At 38.7% G+C, this 19,613-nt stretch overlaps 1 protein-coding gene across 4 annotated transcripts in view; it reads right to left on the bottom strand.

The window, feature by feature from the left end:
- Positions 1-19,613, bottom strand: part of CCDC178 (coiled-coil domain containing 178) — a 236,268-nt gene that overhangs the window by 154,920 nt on the left and 61,735 nt on the right. For all 4 annotated transcript variants that reach the window (XM_072151999.1, XM_072152000.1, XM_072152001.1 and 1 more), the window contains 3 exons: positions 15,089-15,202; positions 10,314-10,459; positions 7,322-7,481 (listed from right to left, as the gene is read on the bottom strand). In XM_072151999.1, the coding sequence (XP_072008100.1) occupies positions 7,322-7,481; positions 10,314-10,459; positions 15,089-15,202 (420 nt within the window). The remainder of the gene's footprint in view (positions 1-7,321; positions 7,482-10,313; positions 10,460-15,088; positions 15,203-19,613) is intronic.

Below are 19,613 nucleotides of genomic sequence, written 5' to 3'. Positions count from 1 at the left end.
TTGATTGTTTCTTTATGAGCATTCTGTTGAAGATTTGCTGTTTTGCTTACATTTACATTACCTAGTTCCGAAGAAGATTTAGCTGTAGGATAGACTGACTAAATACTTTGGTATACAAAACAGTTCATGGTCATTGCAAGACTACAAACTGCCCATCTTTTGTGTATTTTAAAAGAAACCCAAATAATCAACCCTCCCCACTGTGCTTTGACAATATAAGTGCTGTATTTCATTTTGACCAAATATGTGGTTTGCTTTTTTTTTACCAAATTTATGCACTTCTGTCTCATCTATCCACAGACCATTTTTTAAAATGTCTAGCAGTAGGTTCATATGCAACTTTGAAAGAAGATCATTTCCTTAAGCAGCCCGTTCAAATAATCCATACTTGTTCAGTCTGTTTCTAATTTACCGTTATGAAACAGAACATTTAAGATGTTAACTGAGACACGTGCAGTCTGAGATGAGATGTTTACTTGCAATTTCTCTGAGCTGGGATATCCACGACCATAAAGATTGTCGAATGTTTTGCACTTCATTGATGGTCTTCAACCTGTTTGGGTATGGTCTTCATTTCCCACATTCATAGGTAGCAACAACTTCTTCTCTAAAATGATTCAACGATCCCTGATTTCCTTCCTTCTTGGCGTGTAAGAAGGGATAACAAGGGCACCATCCCTTTAAGCCACCAAAGAGTGTTGTTGCTTACACTATTCAATCCTACAGAAGAATGTTCTTAATTTTCACATGGCTATGGACTGACCACTGTGCCTTAGCCCTATTTTGCTTGTTCTGCTTGCTGCCTGTGCTTTCTGGCCACCACTTCATTGTCCAAAGTATCAGAAAGCCACAGCCATTGACAGTTATGTTTCATCGTCACCTTAGTTCACTTCTGATGGTCCACCACCCACACCTCCATCCTCCATTAAAAGTTATTGGGAATCTTGGTACAATATCGCTGATGCTGGGTAAGGAGCAGGTAGAAGGGCCATGGCATACCAGCTAGGAGAGTCATCATACAGCATTACTGACTGTTCCTTGACTTGTTAAAACTGCTTTGCCACTTTGAAGGTGGGAAGGTGGGGGGCTCTGTACTTACAACTGAGGATGAGCATGCCAAATATCTGCCATGTAATTAACCAATGCCTGAACTTTGTGTGGCCTATTGAGGCCTACCAGTACACGCAGTATACCCTGGTGCCTACTTGCACCAGAGGAACTTGGAGCAGGTAGAAGCAGAACACATACGCCAATGCCACATACCTGTCCCTTAATATCTGCTTTCCTCATTTTAAAAGACATGTCGTACCGAACTAGAGTTTGACAGAGCCAATGATACCCGATTTCTTTCGTTCTTGACGTGTAAGAAGGGATAACAAGGGCACCATCCCTTTAAGCCACCAAAGAGTGTTGTTGCTTACACTATTCAATCCTACAGAAGAATGTTCTTAATTTTTCACACAATGCTTTTGCATCTTAGAATAGTTTTTGTTAAATAAATAACTCCTTTCAAAATCCATAACTTTTTTTTTCCAGTGTGCAGAACCATTTGAGGGCTTATAAAATTGTACTGTAGTGACAGCAATTAATATTCCATGCTGTGTACTGAAAAGCTGAAAAAAATTCCAAATTCAGCGAAATTGCTGAAAAAAAATGCATTTGATCCATTTTGTGAGTTCTGTTTTTACAGCTTTGACTATACACTCCACAAGTTGATTTTTTTCACTATTGCCAATTTTTGGATGGACATATTTTTATGTGTTGAAAAAGTGTCAATTCATAAATGTGGGTGCTATTTGCTGTTGCAAGGTTCACCGACAGGATTAACCGCTTTATATTTTAATAGATTTGATACTTTTGGGACAAAGTGATGTTTACTTTTATTTCCAAAAAAAGGGAAAGTTTTAGGTTTTTTATATTTCTTTCTACGTTTAGTTTTCTTCTATAGTCTTCTTTACTGTTTTTCAGGCAAAGTTAAAGGCTAGATTAAAGTACCCTAGTGGGCCAGACCTATCCCCATGCCCTCTCCTTACTCCCCTACCCACCAACTGATATACTATTTTGGCAGTTTTGTGGCAAGGGGTTAGGGATATTTAATATATGTTCTTTGAACAATTTATATTTTCCTGTATACATGTATTACATATTGTTTTTGATTTAACATTTGTACAATTTTCAAACATTTACATCATAGGTGGTTTATGTGGTTTGTGACACAGTCAGGGGTTTGTTGCTGGATGGGAGGTATTATCCTCTCAGCTTGTGTTGCTCAGAGTAATGCAGCAAGCTGAATTCAAGCACCGGTCCAAACCGGGTTTTCAGGGTGTTCCAGCTAACAAAGCTGAGCTGGAAGTGTGCACAAGAGAGTGGAGTGAGCTCTAGTCTCAGGGGGGGAGAAGCCTGTTCCAAGAGCAAACACGTGTCCTGTCTAGGAGGACAGGTTGGCTGTTTTGGACTTTAAATGGACTAAGTGCTATGCAGCAGCTTCTGCAAGGTGTGAACATACACCAACAATTTGGACTATTTGTGAAGACCCTGCTACTGGGTGAGAAGGCCAAGCCTGGTCTGTATGTTTATGTTTTAAACAAGCATGAAGACAATGCTGGATTTTTGTTCCATTTGTTTTGTGGTGTGAATAAACACTGAACTGAACTGAGAACTGTCTCTTTCCCTCTGTCTGCGACCGCTACCTAGCTTATACCTGAGCAATACCCCACAGGTTCTAGAACTTTAGCTGTCCTGACCGTTTTTTCACATAATATTAAAAATTCTGTATATCTTTTGTAGAATTCTATGTTGGGTCACTCCTCTGTTATTTGTTCTAGACAATTATATGTTGGTGGCATGTTCTTTCTAACTTTGTCCAATCTGAGCTCTAAGTTACATTATGTATAAAGATACATATTATTGACACAATACATCCAGTTCTTTATCTATTTTGAAACTTTTAGAGTAAGGGTATGACACTAGATCATTAAAATGATCCATAATTGTTGTTTTATGTTAAGCAATAAACAACTAAAACAGACATGTCAGGAGAAGATAATAGTCCTTCTACCTTTCAGGTTGTAATGTATGTTTTTAATTTTTACAGGTTATAAGGTTGTGTTTATTTTTATCTTTTTCATAAAAAGAAACAAGTTTACATATTTTGTGGTTAATGTTAATGTATTTAATTATTTTTATGCTTTTGGGTAAAAATATCAATTTATGTACTTAAAGCTTAACTGTAAAGTTACTTGACAAAAAAGGTTTTAGCACAGCAATTCTAACAATACTTATACCATGCTACTGTCTTCATCCTATCCTGAGACATAGCCACATATATCTATCAACCCTATCTGTAGAATCCTGTAGAATTCAACTGAAGTGGGCAGACTCTTCCTGGTTTTGATGAGAGGATTCACGTGAATATACACAGGCAGGGCAGCCAATCAGAATCAGTTACTGCTTTCCCAGATCTAGTGCAGAGCAAGGCAGGGAAGACAGAGAGCTGACAGTACAGAGCACTAGAGCTTTGCTTCATAGTAAGAAATGATTATATAGTAATCTGCTAAAGCACAAAGCAAAAGATGTATTAAAACATCTCCGACTATGCTATAAAACACCTACATAGGAATAAAAAGATGAACACATGGCAACAGTATGTGCACATATACTGTATATACAAACAGTGAAACCTTTCCAGAAGTTCATCTCTTCCTAATAGACAGTTTTTTTTTTTTAATTCAATCACTGATTTCTTTTATTTAATATTTTTTTGCCATTACACTCTATGGTAGCTGCCCTCTATCTGCAGACCACCCTTTTCCTGTACAAAGAGGTTTCACTGTATTTATACTCTGTTTTTTGTGCAGTATCTGTTATAAGAACTGATGGGGAACCTGAGCTCAGTCTTTTTTGTTCTGCATACAAACTTCCATACATCCACAATTCTGCTGCATTCAAACTTTCAAACACAAACAGTTCTGCTACATACTATTCCAGGGGCCAGTATAAATAGGCTTCCTCCTTGCAATTGGTTGACCTAAAGCATGTGATCAGTCACATGCTTGTGACATCGCTCAAAGCTCTGGAGATTTCTTCTTGCTACCAGCAATAGTGAGGACTGCTATTCTCCTGCAACACGATCAATCTGCCCTCCTCTTATCTAAAACTACAGATATGGATTCCCATGGCAACTAATCAAAACAAAGGCAGGGAGAGCAGTTTGGAGGACAAGGTAAAAATCCTGGAAGCAGGCTGTGCACAGCTAATGAGAGTAAATTCGAAAATTGCATATTTTACCTTCGGCAAAAACTTTTATAGTTTACATTCATTCTTTAATTATTTACTGATTTAAATTCGGTTTATTGTAGGGATTAAATATTTCTTTATGTATACAATTTTTTGGACAGTGGTGCTCCTAACTCTTTATTGCATTTAATGACCTTCTGAATTTTTTCTTTTAAAATATTAATTTAAAATATTAAACTACTCAAATTAAAGGGAAAGTGTCACCAATTTTTATACTGACTTATAGAACTCATATCACAAAATGTTTCACTTTTCTAATTGTATTATCTGTTTTTATTATCTGATTATTTGAGGACAAGGTACAACTTCTGCTAGCAGGCAAATGGCTGTACATAGTTAATGATAGTAAATTAAAGAATTGCTTATTTTAGCTTTTTTTAGCTATTTTAATTATCTGATTATAGATTTTTTTTCTCCTGTTTTCAGTCCATGATTATGGGGGCTGCCATATATCCTGACCTGTAGTAACAGCATCTAGTGATATTCTTTACAGCAATCTTACGCATAGCCAATAGTCTGGAACTGACTAACTGAGGTCTATGGAGACTTTTCTAGACACATTCTCTATAATTAGGAGATGCAAATAAGATGTGACAACCTCTACCAAATGTAGTACAAATGGTGGCATTGAAACATTTTGAAAAAAATTATAAAAAATTCCTATCCCTTTTCGAAGCATCGTTCTAGACTATGATTTGGGGTTAAAAACTATTAGTTCTATTCCGAATATGTCCTAATTTTTTAAACATACATTTTAGGAAATATGGCATATTTTGTTTAAATGTAAAAAGTGCATTACTGCTCACTGGCAAAATTAAAAATCTAAGTTGTAACATGTATATTATTATTAAGGAAATGAAGAAAAAATAATAGCATGGAGAGAATGGAAATAAAAGCATGGAGGGGATAGGAAATAATAGCATTAAAATAACAGTTCCACCTCATTTAAATTGCATGGTCAGAAAATAAATAGAAGGCATAATTATGAATACATTGCAGGAGGTTAACATGTGCGTAGCCATATGCCAGTAAATCAAGTTCAACAACCAATCCTACAAAGAACTGATACAGCCAAAGCCCTTTGTCACTACTGCAACACATTTCTGCTATCATTTCAATATTTTTACAACAACCCACTTTTGCTTTACCTTCTTATTGCTACTGGTAACAGAAACTATACTAGTGGGATGTCAATCATACTTTATACTTTGTTCCCAAATAACATAAAGAAACTGCCCTGAATAGGGGATGGTTTACTTTTTACGCAAAGGGTCCACTTTTGAGTGTTCTGGTAGTTTGCAGTGGTAGTGCCTTATACTCCATCTCAGTCCAATTTAAAGGGGTATTCCAGGAATAAGCATAATTCATATTCAAATTGGTCATTAAAATATAAGGAAATAAGTAATTAGTTGTTTTATAAAATGTTGTTCCCCTTAGCAGAAGATGGCTGCTGGTCACATGTCCACATCACAAGTCCAGCACCTGCCAGGGCAGGTCATGTGATCATCACTATGTTTGGCTGTAATCGATTGCTTTCTGTTCATCCAGTATGGCCAGTGTTATGGTGAGACGTCATCTCATTGAGGTAATGTGCAGTGATGGCAGTTACACATCATTACTATGGTAACAGGACATCATAGTCTGTTAGATCATCAATGGGAGCAGAGCATAAAAGGGAGGAGCTGTTACTGAGACCTAAGGGATCATGGGACTCATAGTTGTAGATGGTGGTCATCTTGGAGATAACTCCGCCTACTTTAGAAAGCCTATAAAATTTTGTTACTCATAAAAGCAAACTATTTAAGCTCTGTTCTGTGATAACAACATTGAGTTTGGTGTATTCAATAATTTATAGCATTATAGGTTTTCTCATCGGATGTTCATATTCACAAAATATTCCATTAAAGGAGTTTTCCCATGAAAGAAAGTTGTCAAATTTTAATCCTCTTGTGATGTTTACACAAAAAGATCATTTTTGTCAGTTTTATTTCTGTTTTTGGTCCTATCACTATCTAAACAGGTCATTGTAAGAATCCAGAGACTAAGCAGACAATTCATGATTCCTCTGGGTTATGAGATGCTGTGAGCTGACAATGTGCTTAGATTATCAGGGCACAGGGTTTATATACACTTTTATTTAGGTTCTGAATATTGTACTAGCATCTGACACAGAAAAAGAGAGATGAAACAGATCAGAGATGATGAGATGCATGGGATGGATATAAAACACAATGACACACTGAGCTCTACTACCTCACTTAATTAATAAAATACAGAATCAGCTCTGCTAAAGACCTTATCTGCCTGTACAGTAAATATCTGAATCCTGTACTTGCTGGCAGGAAGTTCCTATGTCTGAGCTGGTCTTGTAATGCAGGGGGAGGGTGTGCAGACAAGAGAAGCTATTCTTTAAAAGAATTCGACCATAGTCTGAAAATTTACAGTTGTATCCAGGGACAACCAAAATTGTATACACTAGGACTGATAGAGACAGGTTGGAATTGTATGCATGAAATGCTGTATTTTTGTTAACAACAGTGAATTAGAGATATTATTGTGTTATTTTATTATCCTGAGTGTCTTTGTGGGAATACCCTTTTAAATTAATAGATAATAACTGCAGTACCAGCTACAGCCACAACCAATTATCAAACAAAAATCAAACTTTAGTGCAGAAGAACAAAAGTTTTTATTTTGTTTTTCTTGGTTTTGATGTTTTTGTTGATGAAGTGCTGTTAGCTGTGAAGTGTTTCAAAGATAGTTTTGTTAACTATTAAATTGTAGAATATGTTCAGTCTCGTTCTTTTTATCTCTTTTACATCTATTTTAATTTTATTTTCAGAATAAAGTACAGCACAGCAAAATGCATCTAAGATGCACAATATCAGTGTCATCGCTGAAGATGAAAAAAAATCAATTCTGATCTAGGTATGTGTCTCCTATAGGAGCTGAGACCAGTCAAGATACAGTTTAGTTAGTGGCACTATAAAATAAATAGTAAAAATTATAATATTCCACTACTTACTGAACTTTGTTTCTGCATCTTCTGTCTTATCTGTAGCTGGACATTATTATCCTCATCCTCAGTCTTCATGCGCTCTGTGTACGTCTCTATTTCTTGTACAAGATGTTTGGATGTATCCTCTATGTCCTTCAGCTTAAGCTCTAGCAGATTATTATTCTGCCTTTTGGTGTAAGAGAAATGCAATAATATAAATATTCCAATAATTGGAAAGTTTACATACTGCAAAAACCCATTTATTATTATTCATCCACAGTTTTCTTTCCCAGTAAATTTTAAAGGGGTTGGCCAGAGTGTTATAATGATGGTTGTCATGTGGGCCTTGGTGTTCAGATCTGTTTGCCCACAGTAAGGTCTTTGAGTCTCCAGTTGGCCCGGCTGTAAACAAAATGACCAAAGCGGATGATTATGTTTTGGAAAGTGGCATAACTCCAAGTGACATAACTGCAGCTCAGCCCCTATTAACTTCAATGGGAGTCTGTAGCTACGACACTCAGACACTAGATAAGCACTATGGGGGGAATGTAATAATGTGTCTCAGGTTCTGCCAGTTTCTAACTAGAAAACACTTTTGCATTGCCAGACTTTTGCATTGATGATACATTCTGGTGCAGTATAGGATTGTCAGTTCCTACTTTAGACTTACTTTTAGTTGGTCAAAACTGTGCACCAGAATTTTTGGCGCATGTCTGAATTATTGTTGACCATGCCCCTTTTCAGCAAGGCCACTCCCATTTTATGAAGGCCACACCTCCCTAGTTGGAAAAGCCAGAAAAGTGCCCAAAACGGTCTCAAAGCCTTAATAAGTGTGGTGCAATGCATTTTTAGTTTGTTTTTTGTGCAAAATCACCAGAACTGTGGTGCAAGTGCAATTATAAATTCCCCCCAATATTTGCTACAAGAAACAATCAGCTGTTGTCAAGCCCAGGTATAGGCACTATATTTGTAGAAGATGTTTTTGCTATATCTGCCATGTCTCTTCAGGTTTGACCCCATTCATTTAGAGTCAAGCTGCAATAACAAACAAAGCTTATAGTTAAGATGATTTAAAATTAGCCATTTACTAATAGCATTTTGCAGCAAACCCCCACCGTTAAGGCCCCTTCCACACTGGCGTTGCATTTCACGTCAGGGTGCAATGCGTGAAAAACTGACGTTTTTGGCTGCGTTTTTGTTCCATTTTTCCTTGGAGTAATTAGCGTTTTTGCGTTTTTCACGCAATGGGAGACTCGAGCCTTTTTCAAAGGGACCATGGTTTGGGATTAAAATGTGTTATTTAATTGAAAAATAATGTCTTCTGATAAGTTGCAAACATCTGCGATCTATTCTTCACTGTTCCCCGTGTATATTATCTCCCGACAAGTTAGCAGATGTGAAGAACAGTGAAGAATAGAATAAAAACAGTGAACACAGTGAACACAGGATCATTTAAGAGAAAAACACAGTGCAGAACACAGTGCAGAATAGATTACAGATGTTCGGCACATCTGCTTACTTGTCGGGAGATACGCGCGGAACGGTGCGCCCAAAATAGCATGTGAAGAACAATATATATGTGTGTGAAGAACAAATTGCAGATGTTTAAATACATCTGCAATGTGTTCTTCACACATATATATTGTTCTTCACATGCTATTTTGGGCGCACCGTTCCGCGCGTATCTCCCGACAAGTAAGCAGATGTGCCGAACATCTGTAATCTATTCTGCACTGTGTTCTGCACTGTGTTTTTCTCTTAAATGATCCTGTGTTCACTGTGTTCACTGTGTTCACTGTTTTTATTCTATTCTTCACTGTTCTTCATTGTGTTTTTTTAATTAAATGATCGTTCTCGAGCAGGGGAAATACTGTTATTCTGGTCACCTAGCAACCCTTACGTTTAAAACGCATTGCACTCGCATTGCACTTGCAATGATTGCGAGTGCAATGCGTTCTTGATGCATCTCCATAGACTTGAATGGGGCGTGAAAAACGCGTGTGACTCGCAAAAGTAGAGCATGCTGCGATTTTGACGAGCGTGAAAACGTACGCAAGCACGCGCGTGAAAACCAACGCTAATGAAGAAAGACCCATTGAATACAATGGGACAGAGTGCAATGCAAGTTCTGCGCGTCAAATGCACGCGCAGAACTCGCGCGTGAAAAACGCCAGTGTGGAAGGGGCTTAACACCCGCGATCGGTGCTACCAAAGTTGATGGCAACGGTAAAAGGTGGCAGAGTGTAGGCACCATCATATTGGCTTAGATCGTTGCTCCCCGTGACTTTATCGGGAAGTGACAATTTATCTCCATGACAGCCTCAGGTCTTTGTAAGAGCGAGTCTGTATGTTTTCTGGCCATTTGCTACAATGTGCCAGTGGCAGATTGTAATAAATGATCCGTAAAATCCCCACATACTGCCATATTGTATGGTAACATCAAACAGACAACCTAGGGTTAAAGTACACTAGGGTGTCTGAAAAATAGTAAAAATAAAAATAAAAAAAAGTTAGAATTCTAAATGTCCCACAGCTCTGTACATTGAAATATGAAATGTTATTAGCGCCAAAAGATGGTGAAATGAAATTTTTTTTGTACAGAAGGTTTTCATTTTTTTTTTAATTAAAACCTATGAAAATTTAGTAACCCCTGTGATAGTACTGACCCAAAGAATAAAGGAAACATGTTGTTTGAGGTGCACAGTAAAAGCCGTAAAAATAAAGCCCACAAAAAAATTTTTCCCCAATTTCACTGCATTTGGAAGTTTTTTCCTGCTAATATTAAATACCGTCACTGCAAAGTGCAATTTGTTACACAGAAAAAAAAACAAAAAACAAGCCCTCATATAGCTCATTACATAGAAAAATAAAAAAAGATATAGATTTTTGACTGTGGGGAGTGAATGAAGAAAACGCTAAATCACAAAATGGGCCCAGTCGTTAAGGAACACTGTCTAAGAGAATATTAACAAATATCATACCAAACAAGTTTAAAAGGAGATAAAACATGATCACTTACTGCAACATTGCAATTGCTTTCTCTGTTGATTTTATGGCTTTTTCAATTATATTTCCATACTGTATGAGGTCTTGAGTCGATTTTTGAAAGTTTTCTGTACGTTCAATAGTTTTCTTTAGCTGTTCAGAAACCCCATGTAGTTTCATCTGAAAGATAAAAAGCGGAGAAAACATCAAAGAGATGTGGATGATGCATTCAACATGCACATAGGTTTACTTTAGCTTTTCTTTGATCTCCATAAGTTTTTTGGTTTTCTCACTACTGCATTTCAATTGGGTTTTATAAATTCCCAATAACTTGCATTGTACTGGAAAATCTGCTCCATCTGCAACATCTGAACATAACATAAAACTTTACAGGGAAACTAATCTTTTTGTGTTCTCAATCAAACTGTTGAAAGGCCTCATCTGAATGGGTGACATTTTACTGGAAATGGGTAAATTGAGAAGTTTGGGACTTAACCCAGGCCCATGGTGTTTCTTTCCAGTACAAAAACACCAGTAGTATAAATTATACACTATAGTTTGAGGGACTGGTGTACAGACTTTGTACTGGGGCTCAGCAGCTTTAAGTCATGCCTCTGCTCATTAATGAAATGGAAATGTACAGATCTTTCCACTTATTTGTGGCAATTAGAAATAGCAAGACTCCTTTTTAAGTTTGGGTTTGTCCTGTGCAAACCAGACATATTTAGCTGCATGACCACCAATCCAGCAAATTGACGCCTCTACATACTAGCTATGGCTGTGATTGGCTAAGGGAACTCCCCTGGAGAATCACAGCCATGGCTAGTAGTTAATAATAATAATCTTTATTTATATAGAGCCATCCAATTCTGTAGCGCTTTACAGATTAAGGGGAACATATACAAATAAAATAAGACATTACAGAGTAACAACAGTCATATGAAACAATAGGAGTAAGCGCCCGCCTTGCAAGAGCTTACAGTCTATGAGGATGAGCCATTATTATAAGGGAATGGAATAAAAATAATTTAATAAACAAAAAATGTTGCTGCTTAAACCAGCCATCAGACCCTATCTTATATTCAAATTCCAAAGTCAGTGGTATTGCAGAGAAGCATTTTCCGGATAACAGACAGGGGGAGTACCCAGAATTGGTTAATAAAGAGCTAAAGTTGCAGTGAACAAGTGTAATAGGCCTGCCTAAATAAATGACTTATAAGAGCAGGTTTGAAGCTTTGGGGGTGGGGTATTAGTCTGATAGACCGGGGTAGGGCACTCCAGAGAATTGGTGCAGCTCTGGAGTTAGGGGAATCAATTTGCCAGATTGGCTACATGACCACCAATCCAGCGTTCAGGTTGCAGGACGCACCTGGACCCAAACTTGAAGTTGGGGTCCGCTGATTTCTGATGGCAATGATGATACTAGGCTGCTCACACTTAGACATGTCAACCATTAAATCCATTTGTTCGATGTTTCTTTTACTTTTATGTAACTGCAAAATTGAAAAAATCTAAAAATAATTTTAAAAACCATGTGGGATTGTTATGTTATTATATATATATATATATATATATATATATATATATATATATATATATATATCCATACATAGATAACCACGTCTTTTCTGGCACAATACAAATATTATGGATTGTTATGTCAAGTTAATATGTGGCATATTATAACTTTAGAAAATTTGAATGTTTCGCTTGATTTCTATTTCCAAGGCAAAGAATTGACATTTACGGTGACGTTCCACCTAAAACATGCTTATCCCAGGCAGTAATAATCTGGATTTCAAAATACTGCTTTTCAGAATTAAAGCAAATGGCTTCTATATGAGAGCGGTTTCTTGTATTTTACTGACACATTAATAGCATAGTCTGAAGATGTTACAAATAATTCTGTCTTGCAGCTGATACAATCTTGTAACTAATAGACTGACTGAGATTACCCATCATTTACAAGAAGGTGCCATCTGCTGAGCAAAAGTGTAATAAGCAAGCAATTTCAATTATATGTGAAATCTTTTTCTTTCTTTATTGATTTTCTCTGTCGTTTTCCTAAAGCCCTGAAGCAATCCTCACTAGTTTGGCAAGTGAACAGAACAGCAGTCTCTCCAGTGACCCCAATATCAATTTTGCTTTTTATTTTACCCTCTCTTAAGGCTATGGACCTAATAGACTACGTCAAGCAAGAGAAGGAAAACTACTATATACATCCAAGGCAACTGACTAGAAATGGCAGGTTACTCGTGAGAGTCAAATATAATATGTTAGAGTTTGACCTTTGCACTATAAATCAGGGATGGGCATTCTTCAGGTCTGTGACAGCAAATCAACTACACAGGATGCTCAGCCTGGCACCAAGTCATGTAGATAATCAGTCAGGACTTTTTTGTAATAAACTTGGGGTTATTCAGTTCAGAAAAAAAATGGCTGAGGGGAGACCTCATTACAATGTACAAATACCTGAATGGGCAGTATAAGGATCTCTCCATAGATCTTTTTATACCTAGGCCTGTGACCAGAAATCACCCAGAAGAGCAGCACTCCGTATCGTTGAATATTTATTCACAAGTGGAAATACAACGTTTAGGCTAACTCCATGTAGCCATTCTCAAAAATGGCTACATTGAGTTGGCTGAAATGTTGCATTTCCACTTGTGAATAAATATTCAACGATACGGAGTGCTGCTCGTCTGCGTGATTGTTGTATTTCTGGGATCTTGAGCCGGACCCCCACGAGCTTGCACCCACAATTGGATGTTCATCCGTTTTCATTGTGCCGCCCTTCACCTCTTACGTTGTAGGCCTGTGACCGTACAAGGGGTATCCTCTACGCCTAGAGGAGAGGTAGTTTCACCATCACCAAAGACAGGAGGCATCCTCTACACCTAGAGAAGAGGCAATTCTACCATCGCCATAGACAAAGGTTCTTTACTGTAAGAGAACTGCGACTATGGAACTCTCTGCCGCAGGAGGTTGTTATGGCCGACTCTATGTACATGTTCAAGAGAGGCCTGGATGACTTTCTGGAGGGCAAAAATATCATGAGTTATGGGGTAAAAACATTTTTATTCTTCTTAAAGCTTGGACTTGCATCTTTTTCCAGCCTTATATACAATGATTACAAAGTATGTACAAGGATAAAGGGGTTTCCCTGTAAAGACATGCATCTCCTAGCCAAAAGATAGCATATATGTGTTTTGTCACTACTGTGATGTAAGGATATAAGGGATATGCCTTGTAAAGTAGCTGCACGCTTTTTTTGTGTACATATGTTTAAGATAAAAGTATGATTACATCTTTCCAAGGTTACTGTGCAGTTATTCAATGAGCTGCCAAAAATGATGTTCATTATGTTATTCCAAATTTCAGTAAGAACACAGCTATACACAAGAGGTATCCATAACTCCTTAATGGTCACTGTGTGCCTGAAGGGTCCTCAAAACAGTCTTTCAGCTCTTGTTACATATGAGCAAATAATACTATCCATGCATATATATATGTCTGGGGGTTTTAAAAATAAAAATGAGCTTATATTTGCCTCTCTCCCCACTCCCATTCTCCCACGGCGGCGCCCATCACTGCCGGCATTTGCTTGTATACAGCAGCGTGGCAGTAGATGCACATCACCACCAGCCTCTGTATACAAATCGTAGCTGGCAGTGATGCCCCGCACCGCTGGAAAACGGGAGTGGGGAGAAAGGTAAGTATAAGTTCTTTTTTTATTATTATTCTTTTATATGTTGTCACCAACAACATATTCCTGAACAACCCCTTTAAATAGGGAAATAGCCTATTTTCAGTATTTACATCAGGCACCACTCCAGCACCAATGTTCTGATCCCCACTGGTTTTGCAGTAAGTACATAATGTGTCCCATGAAGCCAATCACTGGCCTCAGCATTTATATTTCATATACAGGCGGTCCCCTACTTAAGAACACTCGACTTACATATGACCTCTAGTTACAAACGGACCTCTGGATATTGGTAATTTATTCTACTTTAGTCCTAGGCTACAATGATCAGCTGTAACAGTTATCAAATGTGTCTGTAATGAAGCTTTAGTGTTAATCCTGGTTCTTATGAAAACCCAACATCTTTAAAATCCAATTGTCACAGAGACCAAAAAAGTTCTGGCTGGGATTACGATGATAAAATATACAGTTCTGACTTACATACAAATTCAACTTAAGAACAAACCTACAGACCCCATCTTGTATGTAACTCGGGGACTGCCTGTACACACAAGTGATTGCTGTGTGATTGCTAGTGTGATTGTGTTATTGCTACAGGATCAGTAGGTATCAGAATGGCTAGGACCAGAGCAGAGGCACTGGAGAAGGCCTATTTCTCTTTGAAGCACCTTTACTCCTTCATGATTGAGGGTCATTGGTGCCACTAATTTTTCAAGTTTGTTCATGTTCTACTTTAAATATTTTCTGAACCGTTTTACATATCATAAGGATTTTTACCTAGTTTAATTATGACATGTGAGACTTCAACTTCAGCATCAATACATCACCATTTCCCAAGTGCTGTCTTCTGTATTCTGCCTTCAGTTGACAGGCTGGAGGCAATTCACTTCAAATGGTTATATCACTGGATCTTTGGCACCTAAAAACACTCTTCTGAAGTCTTTTTAAAGAAGAGTTGCTTTTACAGTGACTTTAATAATGGATATTTCTGTGTTGCGGTCATAACATTTATACACATGCTATCTTAACAGGGTAAGTGCAAATAGGACATATATACTCATATGGAAGTTGTGAAGATGTTAATTAGTCACTTCATGTCTTACCTCCGTATCCTTCAGTTGTTGCTGCAGGTTGTTCTTTTGTTGAGTAAACTGCTGTTGTGTCACACTAAATTCTTCATCACAATGAATCTTCTGCTGCCTTATGTTTTTTAATTTCTATTAAATAAAAATATACATAAAAAACAGTTATATATAAAAACAAATCTGCTGCTTTTGTCAAAGAGATTTACTTTTGTAGAAAAATGGATAAATAAATGAACCTTTCTCTAAAGGTATCAGTTTCTGATAATATTATTAGCATTTAACCTCAATACACATTTCTAAGAATATACACTAATTCACTACAAGATGAAAGAACAAATAAGATTCTTGCTAGAAGACAGAGATCTATTCCTTGCTTCCCACCCCTTTACTCTACAAGACTAATGATGTGATCTTTGTCACTTTTAACTTCTATATTTTACTGAGGGAAGGGCTTACAGCATTACTCACTGACACTTCCAGCGCCACCGCAGACGACAAAATAAAACTAAATTCTATCCATTAAGAGTATTTGTGTTTACTTGGGTAATTCATGAAGCTCTGTAATAATAGTCATTTACCCAGGAAGCACTTGGTTGTGATGACCCAGAAAATGCCTGGATACCATCTTGTACTTCAACAAGCCAAATGTAACGAGTCTTCTAAGAAGGGAATAAGTAGGAGTAAGTGTCCCTGCTTACCATGCTTGATTTTGATGGTAGATTTTTAAAGGAAAATTGGTTTAGTTGCCCAAATCGCTCTTTAGCTAGTCCCTCTGTGCCAAAAATAAAATTCTTTATACTTTCCTACAGATTGGTAAAACTAGGTGCATCAGACCCATCTCTTGTGTTCCCCATACCGGGGAATATACCGGTGGGCCCCGACACATTTCGGTCCCGCCCCCTGTTGATGCTGACTCCGCCTCCCATCGGCTCTCAACACAGCTGACTCCACCTTCTGTTGTCACCGACTCCGCCTCCCAACGCAACTGCCGTTGATGGTGCAGAGAGCTGGGAGCTCTCTGCATCCTTACTGGTCACCTGCTGCATCTGTGTGTTGAGTTCAGCAGGCGCAATGTGATGATGTCATCACGTCTACTGGCATCACTGCACGCAGACAGCCAGGAAGATGAGAGCTGCCAGGGAACGGGAAAGGTGAGTATGTGTTGTCTTTTTAGAGTTGAAACAAGCAGATGAGAAAGAGAGGGGGTCCCCAAGATAAGGGCCCACTGGATGAGTGGACACAATATGGGTGTGGGGGGTGAGGGTAGTATAATATGAGGGGAACATGAGGGGTCAGAAGGTGAGTAGATGAGATGCCACAATATGGGGGTGGAGGTGTGAGGGTGTCCACATATGAGGGGGCTACAATATAAAGGGGGTATAGAGGGGCACATTATGAGCTTGGGGATGAGCTAATGGGGGGCCCACAGGATGAGATGGGAGGGGCAACAATATGAGGAGGAGATGCAAGGAAGGGATATGAAGGGGAGATGGGCGCCCACAATATGAGAAGGAGATGGGGGCCCACAATATGAGGGAGAGAAAATGGAGGCCCACAGGATGAGGGGGACAAAATATAAAGGTAGATGATGGGCCCATAATATAAGGGGGAGATAGTGGGGGGCACCAAAATGAGGGCGAGATGTGAGGCGCCACAAGATGATAGAGAGATGTGGGGTCATTATATGAGGGGAGAGATGAGGGGCTATGATTTGAGGGGAGGGGAGGTAGCACAAAATGAGGGGGAAATGAGCAGCCATAAATGTGAAGGTGAGGAATGCCACAATATGAGGGGGAGATGAGGGGCCACAATACGAGGAGGAGATGCAGGGCCGGGCCACAATATGAAGGGCCACAAATTAAGGAGATGAGGGGGCCACTTTATTAGGGGGAGCTGGCGAACGCAAACATTTAATTTAATAAGAGGTCCTGCCTTATTTACACAATGAGATTATTTACACAATGAAATTGAGTTGCATATTAAAATGCATTTCAAGCGCAACATGGAAAAACCCTTGTTGCTACTTACCAAACATAAGTATTTAGCACTAATCATTGGTGTTCACTGAGGTGATTTTTTGGATGCTCTGGAAATCCATTTTAAAATGCAATTCATGCATTAATTTTATGCATGTCTTGGTTTTGTCAGGTTTTTAAACTTTTTTGATTTACCTTAATTTATCGGGCAGCTGAGTCTGTGGGGTTTTGTGACTTTTTATCAAAAAGTTTCACAAAAGTCACTAAAAAGTAGCAAACTCTTCTGCAACCCCTTCTTAAGTTTTCTTATGCCTGTTTAGGAATGGCATTTATTTGTGACAATTTTAACCACGATTTGCGACAAAACTGGGACTTTTTTTATAGGTCTACATCTGGATCTTAAAGTAATCAGACACAACACAGAAAAATTCTTGCATGGATAACTTTGCCAGGTGAGTGGAAAGTTCACAGATTTAGACGAAAATTTACAAATGTGCCAAAAATATTTGCAAATATAACAGGAAAAAAAATCCTAAGATAAATAACCCCCTATGTGTTTTTATTGCATTTTAAAACATTATAAACAGGAAAATGCTACTTAAAATACATGTTCGTTTTTACCATCATTAATACTGATGGAAATTTTGTGATATGTTGTGCATCTGCTGTGCGTTTCAAAATGGGGCACATCTACTTACCGGTTGGGAGGAGTTCACACAAAGTGCATTGTCCGTGTATAATGCACTGTGCTGTGATTCACTAAGATCGTGCACCCGATATCCTGCATGTGTCGCTTCCCCGCTCAGGTCTGACGGAGTTTACCATCTTCTTCCTGGTGCATGTAAGTGAATTGGATGCGCCACAATTTGAATCTTAAATCCTGTGCTTACTCCGATTCTGTCAGATCATCTGACTACCCGCCCCCCCCAATTTCTGTTGCATGGAAGAAGCGCAGCTGCACCACAATCCCATTGCGTGTGACACAATCCCAGCGCAAACCCCTTTTAAATGCCTGTCAAAGTTGCGATAAACCCGAAACCAGCGAACAGTCCTACGAAAGTGCGAACCGCGACCCTAAGTAAATAAGCCCCATTGTGTGATCCCCCAGAATCAATTTCACTGGTGGGCCTTGGCCCCCCAGTCCCACCCTGCCCGTGCCTGACCAGTAAGGGCTCATTCACATTGATCTGGTCGCATGATAGACTTCTATGGCTCCCCCTGACGGTGCGGTGAGCACACGGTGTATCATCACACAGCCACTGAGTCGGCTGCTTTTCTGCCCCTCCCTCCTCCTCCTTCTGGCCCTGTGCTTGCCTGGGATCTATTCCGGGCCAGGACAGGTTCCATTTAAATTACCAAAGAGAGAACATAATGGGGCAAATTTACTTACCCGATCCGAAGGAGTTCACGAAAGTGCATTGTCCGACGACAATGCACTGTGCCACGATTCAATAAGATTGTGCGCACCAAAATCCGATCAATAGTGCCAAAATCCCTTTCTAAATACATGGCAGTGCGGCGCAATCCAAGGAAAGTGCGGCCGCTGGACCCTTTGTAAATAAGTCCCAATATATGTAAAACCTTAGTATTGACAGTTTCTCAGGGTTATGTTTGTAAATTTATATAATGTCAGTGCCAGAATGCTAACTACAAAGGTAATTCTATATACTTTTTACATAAGTCTTTTCCGAAAGACTTCTCCAGTGCCTATTTTTATTTATCTATGTGAACTCTTGGACTTAATTTTACCAAAGTGAAAAGATATTGAGGTTTTCTCTTATGTTCCATGAGGTAATAGTACAAAAATATGGCCATATTTTATTATTTGCAGGGTCAAGGCTGAGAAAAATAGACCTGTCATAAAACCCTGTCCTGTTGCCTGCTGACCACATTGTTAACCAGCCAGGCACAGTTCAAAAGAGTTCAAATGACTCATGGCAGACCCAATAAACATTGAATTTCATACTTCCACAGGAGGTAACTTGGCTCTCATTCTGGATGAAAGGGGAAGGTAACCCATAGTTATGAGCCCCCGCTAACAGGATAGGGTTGGGGGAAGGCAGGAATGCCCCACATTCCTTGCAAATTGTGGGACAGCTTCCCTCTGTGAACCCCAATAAATCACATAACAACCCCAATTTTAAGCATATCACCCTCAAGATCAGCATGGGGAGATAGAGAAGGGGGTACCCAGTTTATTGGAGGCAGTTTCACCATTGTAACAATATAACAACTGTGGAGAGTTATCTGATTTAACAACAATCCACTTACAAAATGTACCGCACTGAGGGGTGGGACAGGCGGGAATAGCATGTGAACATTCCTCTCTCAGTGACGTCTCGAGACGAGTGGAAGAAAAGTCCATGATGCATAAATGATCAGACTATGCAAATGCTCTGGGCAAGTGTTTTTGTGAATTTATTATCACATGGAGGGGCTGTCCAGAAATGTCTCCTGTGATCCCATGGCACAAATAACTGATATTATCCATTAGTAAAGCTATTAGCTTTTATCATTTTTATTTTACAACTGTTCATGTCTATTACTTTTGTATATTCTTTATATTT

This window comes from Engystomops pustulosus, chromosome 5 (assembly GCF_040894005.1).
Source record: "Engystomops pustulosus chromosome 5, aEngPut4.maternal, whole genome shotgun sequence".
NCBI lineage: Eukaryota > Metazoa > Chordata > Amphibia > Anura > Leptodactylidae > Engystomops > Engystomops pustulosus.
The sequence above is the reverse complement of the archived record's forward strand: the minus strand, read 5'-3'. Positions and strand labels throughout refer to the sequence as shown.